Genomic DNA, 16,166 nt, shown 5'->3' on the forward strand with positions numbered 1-16,166 from the left:
TGGCACAGATGACAGTTTTGCAGGTGCACTAGCAGGGCAGGTGCATCATGGGAACATTTTTTTTTTTTTACAAAAAATTTGGAATTCAAATTAACAAATGGGGAACACTATTAGCCTACATTGTCAACAATTATAACAATAAGCATCGGAGTTTGAATTAAAAAAAAACATTAAACACTCATAATAGGGTAGAACTAGGACAAAGGAAAAGGCAAAACAATAAATGACACTTGAAATAAGACAAAATCAGACAAAGATGTTTTAAGATCATCTTTTTTTTTATTGCATCATCCTGAGTGTTTCTGAATCTACATACACTAATAATATTCTATAAGAACAATGACTTCCACTATCATTGAAGTTGTAATGATATTAAATGTTAAATTCTGACAACTTCTGCTACAGGATTGATTTCGCATCATAAGCCATTCATGTAGAGACAAATGGCCTTTATGTAAGACAGACAGATATAAAAAGAAGTGATATTATCTCTGTTCAGCTTGCTTTGGATTTTTTTTTTTATTGATTGCTATATGTAAACACAACTAGGGTGGCCAATGTACACCTGTACAATTTAATGCAATCCATGGGTTTGCAAAGTCAGTGATTATTTATCTTTATTTATTTAATTACTCATTATGTTGTTATCCAATCAATCAATGGTCTTCAGCTGATGGCCCTGCATCTAACCGAACGGGCACCAGTGGAGGTGTGTAAGGCCTGGAGCCTGGCAGGATCAACACCTACCTGTAAAAACTAAGTAGTGGACAAAAAGTACTGTATTGGTTTCCAAAATGTGGATCAGAAGTTTAAAGTAACATTAAATAGAAAGTACCTCTGAAACATACAGCAAACATGTTTTTACATACTTGATAAAGGCCAGTTTTCTCCACGTTTTTGACAAACAACTGATATTAAATGACACCACACTCCAAAATTGTTTTTGTACTGAGGCCTAAAAGCTCACAATTTTAGTTTTTTTCTCCACTTTGATTTGAAAAAGCAACCAGGGGAATAGGGTTAGGGATAATGCATTGAAAAACGAATTTCTAATCCTATCAATTGTGTTGCTTCACTGATTTAACAACTTCAATTATGAGTTAAACATAAAAAAAAAATACAGATCACATAAACACTTGGACATTTGTTTTTCTTCAATACTGAAATCTGATGAAATGTTTTAATGTGTTGGAAGGAGAAATTATCTCATATCAGTGGATACATTTCTTATAGGCCAAACTGATTTTGATAGAGATTAAAGACAAATAAAAAAGGTTATAGAACGAGGGTTGAATCTCAGCTTTATGGAAGCTGCAGAAATATTTTACCTGGAAACACATGGATAATTGGCCTAAGAAAGGTACTGGCTTTGGCTGGTTAATACGAGGTTGAGAAAAGACCGAAAAGTGGTAAGTTAAGTAAGACAGAAGACAGGGTTGTATTGACGTGTGATGAAAGATAAGAATGAAAGCAAATATAGTGAAGCATATGGGACATTTTCCCCAAATATTTAGCCTATTGATTTATAATTACAGTATTTTGCTCTATCAGCTCCACAAATCTGGACTGATGTATGCATGTGTTAGTTCATTTTCTCTTTGGGGCACAATAATCAGATTACATTACTCCGTGGCTGGTTTACCTTACTTAAAGGTGCCATACCATGCTAGGTTTTTGGTTTATACTTGTATTTTGTGTTTCTAGACAATGTTTTAATATTCAAATGACACATTCTTGTGTATTCACCCTCTGTTGAAAACACTCTGTTAAGCGTCTATCTTTAAGCCCCCCTCTACTGAAAAAGCCCAAAGCTCTGCTCTGATTGGTCACTGTTTCCAAGTCTTTTGCATCTGCGTACTTGGCGTTTCTGTCATTGCAGCCAAGTAATGACTGTAACTTCACTGTAAAGGCTCTGACACACCTCCTCAATGGCCCGACCGTTGGCAGAAAAGGCAGTTAGACAGATCAGTCGGCTCCCGTCTCTCCAAAAATTGCTCGGAACACACCGAAGCAGCTGAATTGAGCGTACGTTCTGCGCATGCGCAAGACGAAATACGTCCCCATAACAGCAGGCGGCAGTAATCTGTATCGTTGCCCAAACAATGACAACCGAACATCTTTTTAGAGCTAGAAAAAACAGAGCATGCTGTCATCAGTCATTGTTTTCATCACAGAGTGTTGATAGTAATCAAGAAGGATCATTGTTGTCATTACTGGCTGAACGGAAGAAAATACAATTATGATTTGCTAGTCAAGGGCTACTACTCCACTAATCTGATTGGTCATTTAGTCCAACTGCCCACTGGCCGATTCAACAAGTCCAAACGGACAAAGCGGATGCCGACGGCTCCTCCGACTGACACTGGCATGGAAAACACCGAACAGACTCAAGTCACCGACCTCTCCAGACAGTCCGACAGCCACTAATCACGTTTTTCCTATATGGTATCTAGTATAGTAACCGTATGGAAGTGACAACAAAAAACAACACAAAGGTTGTCTGAAGGGGACTGAAAACAATCTCTTATCAAAACAAAGACAGTGGGAGGGCCTTAGTTTCTGGTGACCGTGATAGAGATAGTTATTCAATTCTTTTTTTCAATAACTTTGATTCTACCCCCTCTCCTCCTTCCTCCAATCAGATTTCAGACCGGTCAGTGACTCAACCTTTTCCTCTCTGGTCACTGCGGACCACCTTGTCCCCTCTTAGGGCTTCTGAGACATCAGCATCCCCAAATTCACACCTGTCCACTGCTTTTGATTCCTTGTTCATGTGTGTTTCACACCCCTCCCCCCATCCTTTTCTCGTGAAGTCATCCTGCAATTCTTCAACCTGAGACTGAGTCTGGAGCGAATTCCAGTCCTGTGGAAGACTGTGCATGGTCCCAGTACCTAAAACTGCGCATCCCAGGAAAATCAACCACTTCAGACTGGTAGCTTTAACTTCTCACCTGATGAAGACCTTGGAGAGGACTGTATTGCAAAACCTGAGAACCTTGGTTAACTCACAACTGGGTCCCCTACAGTTTGCTTAACAGCCAGGCATATGGGTGGAGGATGCCATTATCTATCTGTCACACCTGGAGAACACGGGGAGGGTTGGGGGTTCTGAGTTCTCCAGTGCATGTAATTCAATTCAACCATCGCTGCTCTGGGGGAAGCTATTGGGAGCTGGTGCTAACCCCCACCATCAGTTACCTCACTGACAGACCACAGTATGTGAGGCTCCAGGACTGTTAGTCTGATGTAGTGATGAGCAGCACAGAAGCACCACAGGGCACAGTGCTCGGCCCTTTTATCTTTACCCTGTGTACAGCGAACTTCAGGCACAAACTGCTGACACATGCAGAAGTTCTCTGGTGATACTGCCATTGTTGGGCGGGTATAAGAGGAGAATGATCAGGACTACTGGGAGGTCATCTGGGACTTTTGCAACAGTTAGGCTAAACTGCATTACAATAATGTAATTATTGGTGAGTTTGTTGTTATTATTTACAATAACATATTTATTTCATATTCAGCATATGACTGCATTTCGTTTGGTAGCCTTTGCAATGTTATTTAATTCTTTGCAGAACCACACACAAACACAGCCATAGCAGAGCTATCCATGCCCATGTTTGTACTGATGCTTGATTGTAATAAAGCATCAACAGAGAGAAGTTGTCTCTGTCCATGTTTTAACAGACACAACTGGGGCAAAGTTGGAAACCAGAATCAGCTTTAAATCCAGTCCTAATCTTGTCCTCACTAACTAGTTTCAAACAATTTCACTGGAGTTACCATTGTTGCTTGCATCATCAATACCTAATTCAATCTAAATGGATTGGAATATACACAGAATTCTCATAGTGTAAGTACAAGTATTTTACTGTAACTACTAACTATGAGTTAAATACAAAAAAAAACTTTTCTTCTGTTTCAGAATATTGTATTGTTTCTCCCAATGACTCTACAAGTACAGCACATCCTAAAGGGTATAATATTACCATAATTCTTTAACAGAAGAAAGCATGTGACAGTGACAATACATTGCTCTCAGGTTTGAAAAGTCCACCACAGGAATAAAAGGGAAGCTAAGTCTGCAGAAGATTCAGACAAAGTTCCCCATCTGGTGGACAAAGAGAAAAAACTTCCACATTTTTGTAATTCCCTGAATTAAGCCTCTCAGGCAACACGTCCTCCCTTCTGTGTACCCTTCAACAAGATAATAAATAATGGTAAATACTAATTAAATACTTAAGATAGTGAGATGATTGTGGTGCCTGGATAGCTCACCAGTAGAGCAGGCGCCCCATATTCAAAGGCTCAGCCCTTGTCACAGCGGCTGCAGGTTCAAACTCTGACATGCGGCCTTTTGCTGAAAGTCATTCCCCTTCTCACATCTTCAGCTGTCCTATACAATAATGGCCTAAAATGTCCAAAAAGATAGATGTTAGGTTAAGGGTTTAGATAATAACATTGTTAGGTACCTGTCTAAATGGCAGATTTACAAGACTTTGAATACTTTTTATACAGTATATGGGCAGGGCTTGTAAACAGCGTGCAGGGAAACATTGCCTAGAAGGCTGAACTCAGGGAATAATACTAGTATTTGTCTACCTCAGACTTTAAACTTGTTGCTCTAAAGAGTGAGGTTTTGAGGAAGTAACAGCAGCGTATTTTCTCTACAGATGAGGAATGAAAATCTTGTCATTTGGGTGTAAGTTGTTTTGTTTAATAAACAAATTAACATTTATTCTATAGTTATATAAAGTTGACATGAGCAGATGTGTATTTAAATATTCATTTGAGTTGTGATTTTGGGAAACAGAACCTTTGAATCCATTTTTTATTTTTCATGTTATTCTTGGTGTTACACGAATGAGGGAGACAATGTGTGACATGTTACAATACTAGTGAGATGTGAGACAACAGCGCAAAGTGGGCCAATTTATGAGTGAATTTCTGATTTTGACTGAAAGGGTGTTTAAACCATTGCCACTAATATTGTGCAAAGTGCTCACTCAAGTTCACCCAAATTCTACGAAACATTTAGGGTTTGTCTGATTCCACAGTGGAAAGACATGTACAGTGTTAACCTTAGACTGTCCAGCAGATATGCTGATAGTGTTAAGAATTTCTTTTAAGTTGCAACCATGTAAAAGCCTATATTAGACAATGTGAAATGTACTGCTAAATTTGAGTTAACACTTTGTAATAATGACTTTAGTTCCCTTTTGATTTACTTCCCTAAATGTAAATTTTGCTGACATAAAACTGAACCATTACAAACAAGTAATGTGAAACACTGCAATGCAATTGCCCATGTAAACCGCAAACAAAGCACTTGCACACTGACAGTTATAAGGAACATGCCTTACTACGCCCAACCAAGGTTCACATTTGTCACGTGCACAACAGAAGTAGTCTCATGCAATAAAAAGTCTCAAGCACCTCCAACACGGCTCATAAAAAACAAAAAAACAAACACATAACACTAAAGTAAAAGCAGAATCTAAATCTGAGAGTGCAAATGAGATTTAGGGATATGATATAAAGTAAAAAAGTGAATATGTACACACGTACAGAGGCCCATGTGTATGAAGATGTAATGACAGTAATCGATTTGTGAAGCTGGCTGATGAAACACTTTTTCAGGCCAGTGACGTGGTTAACTGGGCATTCAAGACATTAACATAGCAAACAAGTGGATTAATGTAGTCCTAAACAGAATAAAATTACCCTCCCTTTACTGTATGTGTCTTGTAATCAAAGTTTGTCTATCCTTTGCATAAACTTGAAAAAAAAAAAAAGACAAAGGAGAGTTCAGTTTGAGTTGGTTGCCATTGTCATGAGGAATCGGTCAGAATCCATGAACTGAGCCACAGAGAAGTTTTCGTGCATTCAACAGAAGTTTTATTTAATGAAACTGAATGAAGAAAATGATGTATAACAGAACAGAGGCACATGGGTTGGAAAATCTAGGAAGAAACAAAAGAAATCAGAACTGAGTCAATATTCTTACATGTTCGTCATAAAATAGGCTGATAAAGAAAGCTCTCATGCAAATGCCAGACATATTATCAAGAAATAAAGTGCAACGCAAACTACATCTTACCAGCTGCCACCACATATGAAGGTTTAGAAAAGACTGGCTGAGAAGGAGTGACCAGGTGAACTTTTTCAGGTAATTAGGGTGGAAGCAAAAACAGGGTGAAGACAGGGGGGAGGAAAGTGTCAACATGAGAAAGAAATGGGGATCTTTGTACAGACGTAGCAGCAGTGACGTCACCCAATGATTTTTGGACTGCTGTTTTGAGTTGGGCAATTTGGCCATCGCCATCTTGGTTTTTTGAAACTGGACATTTCGATTTTTGGAGTAGAGCTGGAGAGGCTGATGCGACCAAGCCAGTGTCGTTTATTGTCGCAATTGCGTTGTTATAAGCTAATTGGTAAAGAGGGTCATGATTGACAGGTCAGCAAGAAGCCATGCCTCAAAGCATCCCATGCTTTATCCGCTCTTTAAAAATAAATGGGACCATATTTAACTAAATCAACATCATGTATTTCATTATGGATAACCAAGGGTCATTTTCCCATAGACCTCCATAGAAAAAGACTTCTTTTTGCAACAACTTTTCAGACCTGGAAGCTTTGTCCATTTTTTACAGTTCATAATTCATTGCAATGGTAGCCAGGTTGACCGCGCAATCATGTTTGTGAATGTGAGTCCCTCCCTTTGAAATTTGGTGTTGTTAGCACTCTTTTTGCTGTCAGCACCACTTATTATGCCATCCTGACCCACAGTGTACCCAAAGCATTCAGGTCTTGCTTATTTCATACTCAAGAAGTAGTTACATTGAAGTCAGAATAGGGACTTTACTAGTTTATAAAAGTATAGTAAATGAAGACAGGGAATGTCCCAGTTTGCGAACTTAACTGAAAAATACACATGTACTTATTTTGACAAAGCAAAAAGAAAGCAAAATACATTCTTAATCTCCACTTGACTACACAACAACAGATATTTAATCAGTACACAATCTTAGCAACATAGCCTAAAATCCTTGCAGGTGTCTTACAGCTGACCGTTGGCCTTACAGTGACAAACACAATCCACACATTAAAAACACTCTAGTCCAATGCCATTGATTCCCTTTTGATCATCTTGTTGTTGGACGTAAAACATCCTTTGAATAAACAGGAACCAATGATGGCGGCTATTAAAGAGCTGCTTTTGGAAACACTGGACGATCTGGGACAGGAGGAGCTAAAGATCTTCAAGTGGTTCCTACAGCAGGCTGAAATCCTGGAAGACTTGCCAGCCATCCCGAAGTGCCGCCTAGAGAAGGCTGACAAGCTGGACACACTGGACCTAATAGTGCAGACCTACAATGAACAGTCTGTGCAGGTGACCAAGACAGTGTTAACAAAGATCAACAGGAATGATCTGGTACAGAATTTGTCCAACATTGGCCCAGGACCCAAACGTAAGTCATCACATCTGCAATGTAACAAACCAAACTACTAGTTTGTGTAAAATGAAGGTTTTCAAAGATAATTTTTTCTTTCTTCATCTCTCAGAAGTTGTGCAGGCTTCTGGAGGAATTTCAGAGAGCAGCGAAGCATGTTCTGCTTCTCTTCCTCACCCTTCCACCAACAACAGCCAGACTGAAGGTAAAGCTCCTCTCAGTTTAGGCATTTTTAATTAGCATCTGAATCCGAATCTGCGCAGTTAAAGGTCCCTATATGTGGTGCTCTTTAGATGCTTTTAAATAGACCTTAGTGGTCCCCTGATACCATATCTAAAGTCTCTTGCCCAAAATTCAGACTTGGTGCAGAATTACAGCCACTAGAGCCAGTCCCACAATGAGCTTTCCTTTGTATGTGCTATTACGGCACATATAAATCTTGCCCCTCATGACCTCATGAGGGGCAAAATCCCAGATCAGCCCAAATGAGCTTTCATTTTCTCACAGGCAGAGCAGGGTACCCAGGGCTCGGTTTACACCTATCGTAATTTTTAGCAACTGGGGGACCATAGGCAAGCTGAGGGAACGCATGTTGATGTTATAAAACTTATTATGTATATCAATACATAATTATTTGCTTTGCGAAAGTTAGATGATAAGATTAATGCCACTCTCTGCTCATCACTAGGTATAGTGCACATCCATGGCCCCCTGAGCACTGTGGAATCACAAGCTTGTTGGAAATTTACTCAACACAACAAATTGCCGTCATGACAAAACCTGTTGGAAACAATGGGTTTCAGAGCACAGCAGTGCCGTTGCCGCTTTTGGTCTAAATAGGCCCCTTACTGTGTGTGTTATTTCATAAAATGTTGTATTATCCCTTTAAAAAGGCGTAACACTTGCAGCATCATTAACATTGTTTTATAGTAAGCATCTAAATCATCCAAGGGTTATGTATGAATGAATAACATTTTATACTTTTGTTTATATTACATTAATATAATGTATTTATTTACATAAAAATATGAGTAACTCTACACTGCAATACAAAATCAATGCTGATTTATTTTTTTTGCATTCTTTGAAGATCATTGGCTGGTTAGAATGGTGACTTTTACCTGGGTCATCTATAGACTGTTAAAATAATGGACAAAAAATTGGGGTCTGAAAATGAAGCCAATGTACAAGTGCCTTAAAGGCCTTGAACAGCCACACAGGTGTTTTCAGTTAGTCTGTCTGATTGGTACTTTTCAAGGACATTGTGGACTGTGAGCGCAAGACAAGTTCCAGCTTTATCATCCTTATTGGTGGAAAGAAGTTGGGATCTACTAAGTTCCGTTTAACGCTCTGACCCACCTTCAACCTGAGCAGAGTCTTATCAGCCAGAACAACTAAAAACACCTGTATGGGTGTTCAGAGGCTTTAAACCCACATTCTATCTTCCAGCAGGGGGCGTACTGGTTGCAAAAAGAATGACTTCATGGTCTTATTCAGAAAGGTTTTCTTCAATACAGCAGTATGTTCACTTTGTAAATTATGGACAATAATAATAATAGACAATAAAGCAGGGGATGCTTTACTTTATTCTACCGTTTTCAAAAAAACATGTCGGGAAAAGGCATATTGCATGGCCTTCCCCGCCCCCTGTCCTCATCTGCATCTCATTCCCTCATCAGCCTCTACACACAGGCCCAGATCCTAGATTCCTTAGCCCGTTGTTATACAGTCTTTTCATTGCGACTTTTGTCATTCAATCATGCCAGGATGCATTACCTGTCAAGTTTGTACGCTTCAAGCTTGGATCTGGCTCACATTGGGATCTTTTTTGGCCAGCCCCATGCTAAAGTGGATTACATAGCAGCCTGGTTTGAGGCTGCCTGTTACAGTGTTCTTGCTCATGTCTGTCAACATTAGTCACTTACACACCAATGCATGAGAAAATAGAATCAAGGATGTGAAGAATGTATATAAAATTAATTTTTTTTTTTTTTACTGAACTAGCTCTGTTGGTGGCTAGTCTTCAATAAAAACAAGAGGCTGGGGCCCAGCTAATACACACTCTTGTCTCCCACTAAATAGACTTAAATATAAAGAAAAGAAGATGACTCTCTCTCGAACAAGTGCCATTTTGGATGCACCTATTGCACAGGAATAACATTATGTCTGTGCTAAATATTTCCAATCACTATCAGATCAGGCAGGTAGCATTAAAGTGTCAAGTGTGGAAACACATATGTGAGCACAGCCGGGTCCCCATCTGGCACATCTGAACACATAAGACAATTTCCCAAACTGCCTGACCACTGAAGTCATCCTGCTGCCTCAACTGTCTGCATTTTAGGTCCTCCCTTGTTACCGGTCTCCCTCACCCATATAACATGATCTGTTTGTTGATATAAAGAGTGATACTTTTGTTTTAATTTCATGTTTGTTTGTTCTGCATAGATTTGCTGGAGCCAGAAGCAGACCCTCCAGAATTCATTGCATTAAATCGTTGCACACTCCAATCACACCTCCAGGACAGGTTTATGTGTGCACAAGAAGGGTGGACAGAAAGGATGGATAAAAAACATCTAGATGACATCTACATAGAGCTCTCCCTCTCATATGGGATTAATGTAAACATCGGTGTGCAGCATGAGGTCAGGCAGGTTGAGATGGCACCAAGACAACCAGTGGGAACAGGGCAAACAATCCAACCCAGTGATATCTTCACACACCCCTCTGGAAAAAACACACCTGTGAGAACAGTGCTGACCAGTGGGATTGCAGGAATCGGCAAAACATTCCTTGTACACAAATTCATCCTGGACTGGGCTGAAGGAAGAGCCAATCAAGATGTGCATCTCACATTTCCCTTCACCTTCCGCCAGCTGAATTTACTGAAGGGCAGACATTTTTGTTTGGCCGAGCTCATTCACAAATGCATTCTGGAAACCAAAGACATTCGGCAGGAGGATCTAAATTACATATTCACAAAACTACAGGCTTCAGGAAACACCAACTATGACAAGAGTAAATTCAAACTTCTGTTTGTGCTTGATGGGTTGGACGAAAGCCGCCTTCAGCTCAATTTTACTGATGACAAAAATCCTACCATTGATGTGACACAGGCAGTTGGAGTAGAAGTCTTGCTGACTAGCCTCATCAAGGGGGAACTGCTGCCTTCTGCTCGCCTCTGGATAACCACACGACCGGCAGCTGCCAATCAGATCCCTCTTGACTTTGTTGACATCTTGACAGAGGTGAGAGGGTTTACTGATCCACAGAAGGATGAGTACTTCAGGAAGAGATTCAGAGATGAGGAGGTTAGTGGCAGAATCCTCTTTCACGTCAAGACATCCCGGATCCTCCACATTATGTGCCACATCCCAGTCTTCTGCTGGATCACTGCTACAGTTCTGGAGGACGTGTTGAAAACCAGTGACAAGGGAGAGCTGCCCAAGACCCTGACTGAGTTGTACGCAGAATTCTTGATGTTTCACATCAGACAGACGAAAGAAAAGTATGGCACAGAGAAGAGCATTCAGTACATTCAGGCACTCGCAAAACTTGCTTATCACCAATTGGAAAAAGGGAACCAGATCTTCTATGAAAAAGATTTCAAAGAGAGTGACATTGATTTCAATGAAGCATCTGTGTACTCAGGAGTGTTCACGCAGATCTTCAAAAAGGAACGCCGCTTGAAGGACAAGGATGAGCATAAGATGTTTAGCTTTGTCCATCTGAGTATTCAGGAGTTCTTGGCAGCTGTTTATGTGGTGCAGTCACTCATTAACAAGAACAAAAATGTAATGGTGCAACAACAACTCAAGTTCCAAAGTGTGCAGATGCTTTTCAGCAAACCATCTATAGCAGAGGTCCAAAGGATGGCTATTGACAAGGCCTTAAAGAGTCCAAATGGGCACTTGGACATGTTCGTCCGCTTCCTCCTGGGTCTCTCCCTAGAGAGCAGTCAGAATAGCCTACAAGGCCTACTGAAACAGACAATAAGTACTTCAGAAGCCAATCAGGAAACAGTGCAGTACATCAAGGAAAAGATCCGGGAGAACCCTTCTCCAGAGAGATGTATCAACCTGTTCCACTGTCTGAATGAGCTCAATGATAATTCTCTAGTGGAAGAGATCCAACAGTACCTAAGTTCAGGAAGTCTCTCCACAGACAAACTCTCTTCTGCTCAGTGGTCAGCTCTTATCTTCATCTTACTGTCATCAGGAAAAGATCTGGATGTGTTCGACCTCAGGAAGTACTCTGCTTCAGAAGAAGGTCTCCTCAGGCTGCTGCCAGTGGTCAAGAACTCTAATGTATTCTTGTAAGTATATAGACAACATTAAATATTTAACTTTATGAAATGAATTTCTGACAGAAGATAGCTATTTACTGTACAGTCCTGGCAGGGTCACAGTTTACATTGCTAGCTCAGGCTGTTCACTTCATACATTTAGCCATGAAAAGGAATGCACTGTAACCTGTTCATAGTCCACATGTTTATTGCTGCAAGCACCACATTTACTGCTGCTGAATAAAACGGCTCAGGTCTTCGTAGAGTGGAGGTTGAGGTGGATGGATGTATCAATAAACACAGGGCTTTCCAGAGTGGGAAGGGAGTTTTTTGTCCTGGGTGAAAGTAAGGGGAAACCACGAGATTTCCACCCAGGAAATGTGTGTTTCATGTCCTGGGAGTAAGGGGACCAGCATTCTAATCCAACCAACACTCTTTGTTGTTTTAATATTGACCAGTCAGAAAATTAGGAAAATACACTTAAAGTATTAAAAGTGCTCAAAGCAGACACATCTTCATATTTTTGAAACTGGAAACAATCAAACTTTAATTTAGTTGAATGTGTTTAATTGGCTAATCCTTTTAGCTGGACTGGGCCTGCATTATGTTGGGTAGTTTAACTTCTAATAAAGTATTGCAATTTGTAAACTACATGTGTTTATGTGTGCAAAACTCTTAATTTGTAAAGTAACTAGTAACATTGTAACTAGTAGTAAGTGAAGCTGTCAGATTAATGTAGTTGAGTTAAAAATGAAATGTTTTTCTCAGAAAATGTAGAAGAGTAGAACTAGAAAGCAACATGAAAAGAAAAGACTCAAGTACAGTGCAAGTACCTCAAATTTGTACTTAAGTACAGTTCTTGAGTGAATGTACTTAGTTACATTTCACCCCTGCAAAGGAGTAATACGTTTGTATCTTTGATCCCTGTTAAAATATGCTTTTAAAAATGCTCTTCGACAAGGACAATTCCAGGATTTTTTTAAGCAGGGTGTCACAGGGAGGGGACCGATAATCAGTCTGGGGGGGACCGGGGGATGTTTTGGTCAAATTTGCAGCATAGAAAGTCTGCTTAGAAATCAAGGAAAAATTGCACTGGTATAAACAACGCAATATAATTTTGCTAAATAAAATACATCACATTCATCAGTAATTTTACTTATTTTTTTTGACATATTGTATATCCAAAGACAATACAAATTTCCTTGGGCTCTTAAGACAAAAATTGAGATACGTGGAAACAAACAAATAAAAAATTGAATGTTTCTACTTGTTAACTGGCCTCAACATTTCTACAAACTACACGGTTGCCATGCATTGTGTGTTTAAACAAAATTTCCATTTACCATGGCCCAGGCCCCCTTCCAAACCCACCCTCTTCAACTTCTACTGAGAAAAATACAAAATGGGATCACCTACTAGTTAATAATTACAGACTAATTAAACTATTGTTTTAGCTTAGGTGCAGGAGAAAATAATTTCTCCTGCACCTATGACATGACAATATGTCTGGATTGTAAAGGTATTTTGTAGTTTGTGGCTGATATTTAATATTAATATTTGTCAATAATTCTCCTTTAGCCTGAATGGCTGTAACCTGTCAGAAAGAAGCTGCGAAGCTCTGGCTTCAGTTCTCAGCACCCTATCCTCCAGTCTGAGAGAGCTGGACCTGAGTAACAACAACCTGCAGGATTCTGGAGTGAAGCTTCTCTCTCCCGGATTGGAAAGTGCATACTGCAGACTTGAAACTCTACGGTCAGCTCAGCTTTTTACAAGTTTTATGTTTGTGCTCTATCATAAGTTTTACTATAACAAAGTAAATGTATATGTATTTGTGTTTCTGGTTTGTTTTTTAGACTGAGTGGCTGTCAACTTTCCTGGAGAAGCTGTGAAGCTCTGACCCCAGTTCTCAGGTCCCAGTCTTGCAGACTGAGAGAGTTGGACCTAAGTAACAACGACCTGCAGAATTTAGGAGTGAAGCTGCTTTCTGCTGGGCTGATGAGTCCATGCTGTAAACTGGAAACACTCAGGTTAACATTCATGAAAATGCAGTTTTAAGACTTTTAAATCAGAGCGGGTTAAAAGTTGATGAAATCCAGTTTTACATTTGGACATTATCATGAACTAAGAAATATGATAATTCTGGAGTAGTATGATTTGGTTTTCAGCATCTGGCAACCAGTGGGGGTGGCAGCAGAAGGGGACATGGTAGAGCGTGTTTATAGATATACCAAGTATAATTAAACCATGACTTTCTATTTACACACAAACAGTGGATTTATGAGGACTATCTGTCCAATCTAAGTTTTCTGTTGCACGACTAAAACTACTTTTGAACATACATGTTCCACCAAAACAAGTTCCTTCACGAGGCTATTTTGCAGCAACGTTGTGGCTTTTCCCGGTACTTACATAGCACAGCCCGTGACGATTGTGATTGGTTTAAAGAAATGCCAATAAACCAGAGTAGGTTTATCTCCCATCCCGGAATGCTGTGTGGATTAGCCAGACCCTTCTTCGCAGTGCTGTGGAGGAAGGTCTAGTGTAAGTCCTAGCAACGCTGGACCTCAAATGACAGTCAAACACTGCCATGGGTTATATGCTCCTTTGAAAAATGTACTAGTTGCAGTATCATTTTAGTTTATATTTCCCTACGTCATTCAAATGTGGCCCACATATAAACAAGCCAAACACACCCACAAACCAGTATGCTGGGTGCAACATATAAAAACTATAAAAGCTGCATGCTGTGTATTGGCCAAATCTGGCCAATGTGCAATAAGCCGAAACTGTGGCGTATATGGCTGCTGCGGGGGTCTGAACTGAACTGTGACTACCAGATCTGGACCACATAGGCATTTTAATTAAGGCAGAACTAAGCATCTAGGAAACTGAATTTTATATCGGAAATTTTCTTTGATGATTTTTAAATTTACCTTTTTTATTTAAAATTCTTCAGGTTGAATGTGAGCAACATGTCAGAGAGAAGCTGTGAATACCTGGCCTCAGTTCTCAAGTCAGAGTCCTGTAGCCTGAGAGAGCTGGATCTGAGTAACAACAACCTGCAGGATTCTGGAGTGAAGCTGCTCTGCACTGGACTACAGAGTCCACACTGTAGACTGAAAACTCTCAGGTCAGAAATCTTCATTTTGTCTATTTTAATTTTGCTATATAAGCAGCTTCATATCAGGAAATAAACCAAATGTTGAAGAAAACATGCCTGCGATACAATTATAGTGCAGTAGTTTCAGGTTTTTTTTCTAAAACGTTAAAACACCACACTTGTGTGTGTGTAGGTTGTCAGGCTGCCTGGTCACAGAGGAAGGCTGTGGTTCTCTGGCCTCAGCTTTGAGCGCCAACCCCTCCCATCTGAGCGAGTTAGATCTGAGCTACAATCATCCAGGAGACTCGGGAGTGAAACTTCTTTATGCTGGACTCGAGGATCCACACTGGAGACTGGACACTCTCAAGTATAGCTTCAAACTAAAGCCATTTTCTCAGTCACTCTGATGAGCTTAGGAGTATTGTCTCATATCTCACAAGGTTATTACTTATTTGGCTTGTAAAAAGAAAATATAACAGTCTGATTTTGTTTATTTCTCCAGTGTGGACCATATCGGAATGTGCTGGTTGAAAACTGGTCTAAGGAAGTGTAAGTGTGTATTAAGGTTTACTGAAAAGTCAATAATGGACAGAGTTGTTGTGGGAATGCTACTCTGTGACACCTTTGGAAAGCAGGGCTGGGTCTGTTAGGGTAATCACTTATTTCAAGTTCAAACATGGGAAAAAAGTAAACATTTAATCTGTAACAGTGGGAATAAAACCCAATTCAGACCAATGAATTAGCAAACTGAAATTTGATTTCTCTACTATAATTCATAGAAAAATACATGAACTAGAAACCCTTGTACAATGCAATTTATTGATTATAATATAACTAAATAATTGTGTAATGTTATAGTTGTTACTTGGACTGTGTCAAATCAGATTCTGTGGAGATTTTATAACTGTAGTTCGTTGAGAGGTGGACAACATATCAGAAACACCCAAACCATGTTGGTATCACCAGCAGCAGTCCATAACTAAGCAAGGCAACTTTTATTACTCCCAGTTCCATTTCCATTGCATTGTCCAGGTATCACCAGTGGTATATTTTATATTCCACCTCTCTGTATAGGCAAGGTAGCTTTCTTCATTACAGCAACATTGCAATTCAAAGTGCTTTACATAAAACATTAAAGAGCAGTTAAAAACATCCATTAAAGAGAACATAAAAACAGCAAAAATTGAATAACAAAGGTGTGAAATACAAGTATAAAAGTTGCAGTACATTGTAAAAAATGAACCATTACTTAACTAGAAAATGCATTTCCTGCAGAAAATGCGTGGGAATGCTGAATAGCTAAATTGCAAAAGCAAACCAGGTCAAA

At 39.7% G+C, this 16,166-nt stretch overlaps 1 protein-coding gene and 1 long non-coding RNA gene across 4 annotated transcripts in view; one reads left to right on the forward strand and one right to left on the reverse strand.

Annotated features, from left to right (window-relative positions):
• Positions 1-2,856: 2,856 nt before the first annotated feature.
• On the reverse strand, positions 2,857-15,843 carry LOC117957967. The gene is made up of 3 exons (XR_004659631.1): positions 15,833-15,843; positions 7,105-7,114; positions 2,857-2,973 (listed from the first exon to the last, which is right to left on the reverse strand). It is a non-coding gene; the product is annotated as an uncharacterized LOC117957967 (long non-coding RNA).
• LOC117957965 (NACHT, LRR and PYD domains-containing protein 3-like) overlaps positions 4,626-16,166 on the forward strand; it is a 12,700-nt gene continuing 1,159 nt past the window's right edge. Inside the window, exons 1-9 of one of the 3 annotated variants that reach the window (XM_034894119.1) lie at positions 4,626-4,702; positions 7,187-7,472; positions 7,567-7,659; positions 9,903-11,769; positions 13,318-13,491; positions 13,593-13,766; positions 14,696-14,869; positions 15,033-15,206; positions 15,342-15,388. In XM_034894119.1, the coding sequence (XP_034750010.1) occupies positions 7,193-7,472; positions 7,567-7,659; positions 9,903-11,769; positions 13,318-13,491; positions 13,593-13,766; positions 14,696-14,869; positions 15,033-15,206; positions 15,342-15,388 (2,983 nt within the window). In that variant the 5' untranslated portion in view covers positions 4,626-4,702; positions 7,187-7,192. The remainder of the gene's footprint in view (positions 4,703-7,186; positions 7,473-7,566; positions 7,660-9,902; positions 11,770-13,317; positions 13,492-13,592; positions 13,767-14,695; positions 14,870-15,032; positions 15,207-15,341; positions 15,389-16,166) is intronic. The other 2 variants (XM_034894120.1, XM_034894121.1) reach the window with 2 other exon arrangements.

This window comes from Etheostoma cragini, chromosome 15, assembly GCF_013103735.1.
Source record: "Etheostoma cragini isolate CJK2018 chromosome 15, CSU_Ecrag_1.0, whole genome shotgun sequence".
In the NCBI taxonomy this organism is placed as follows: domain Eukaryota; kingdom Metazoa; phylum Chordata; class Actinopteri; order Perciformes; family Percidae; genus Etheostoma; species Etheostoma cragini.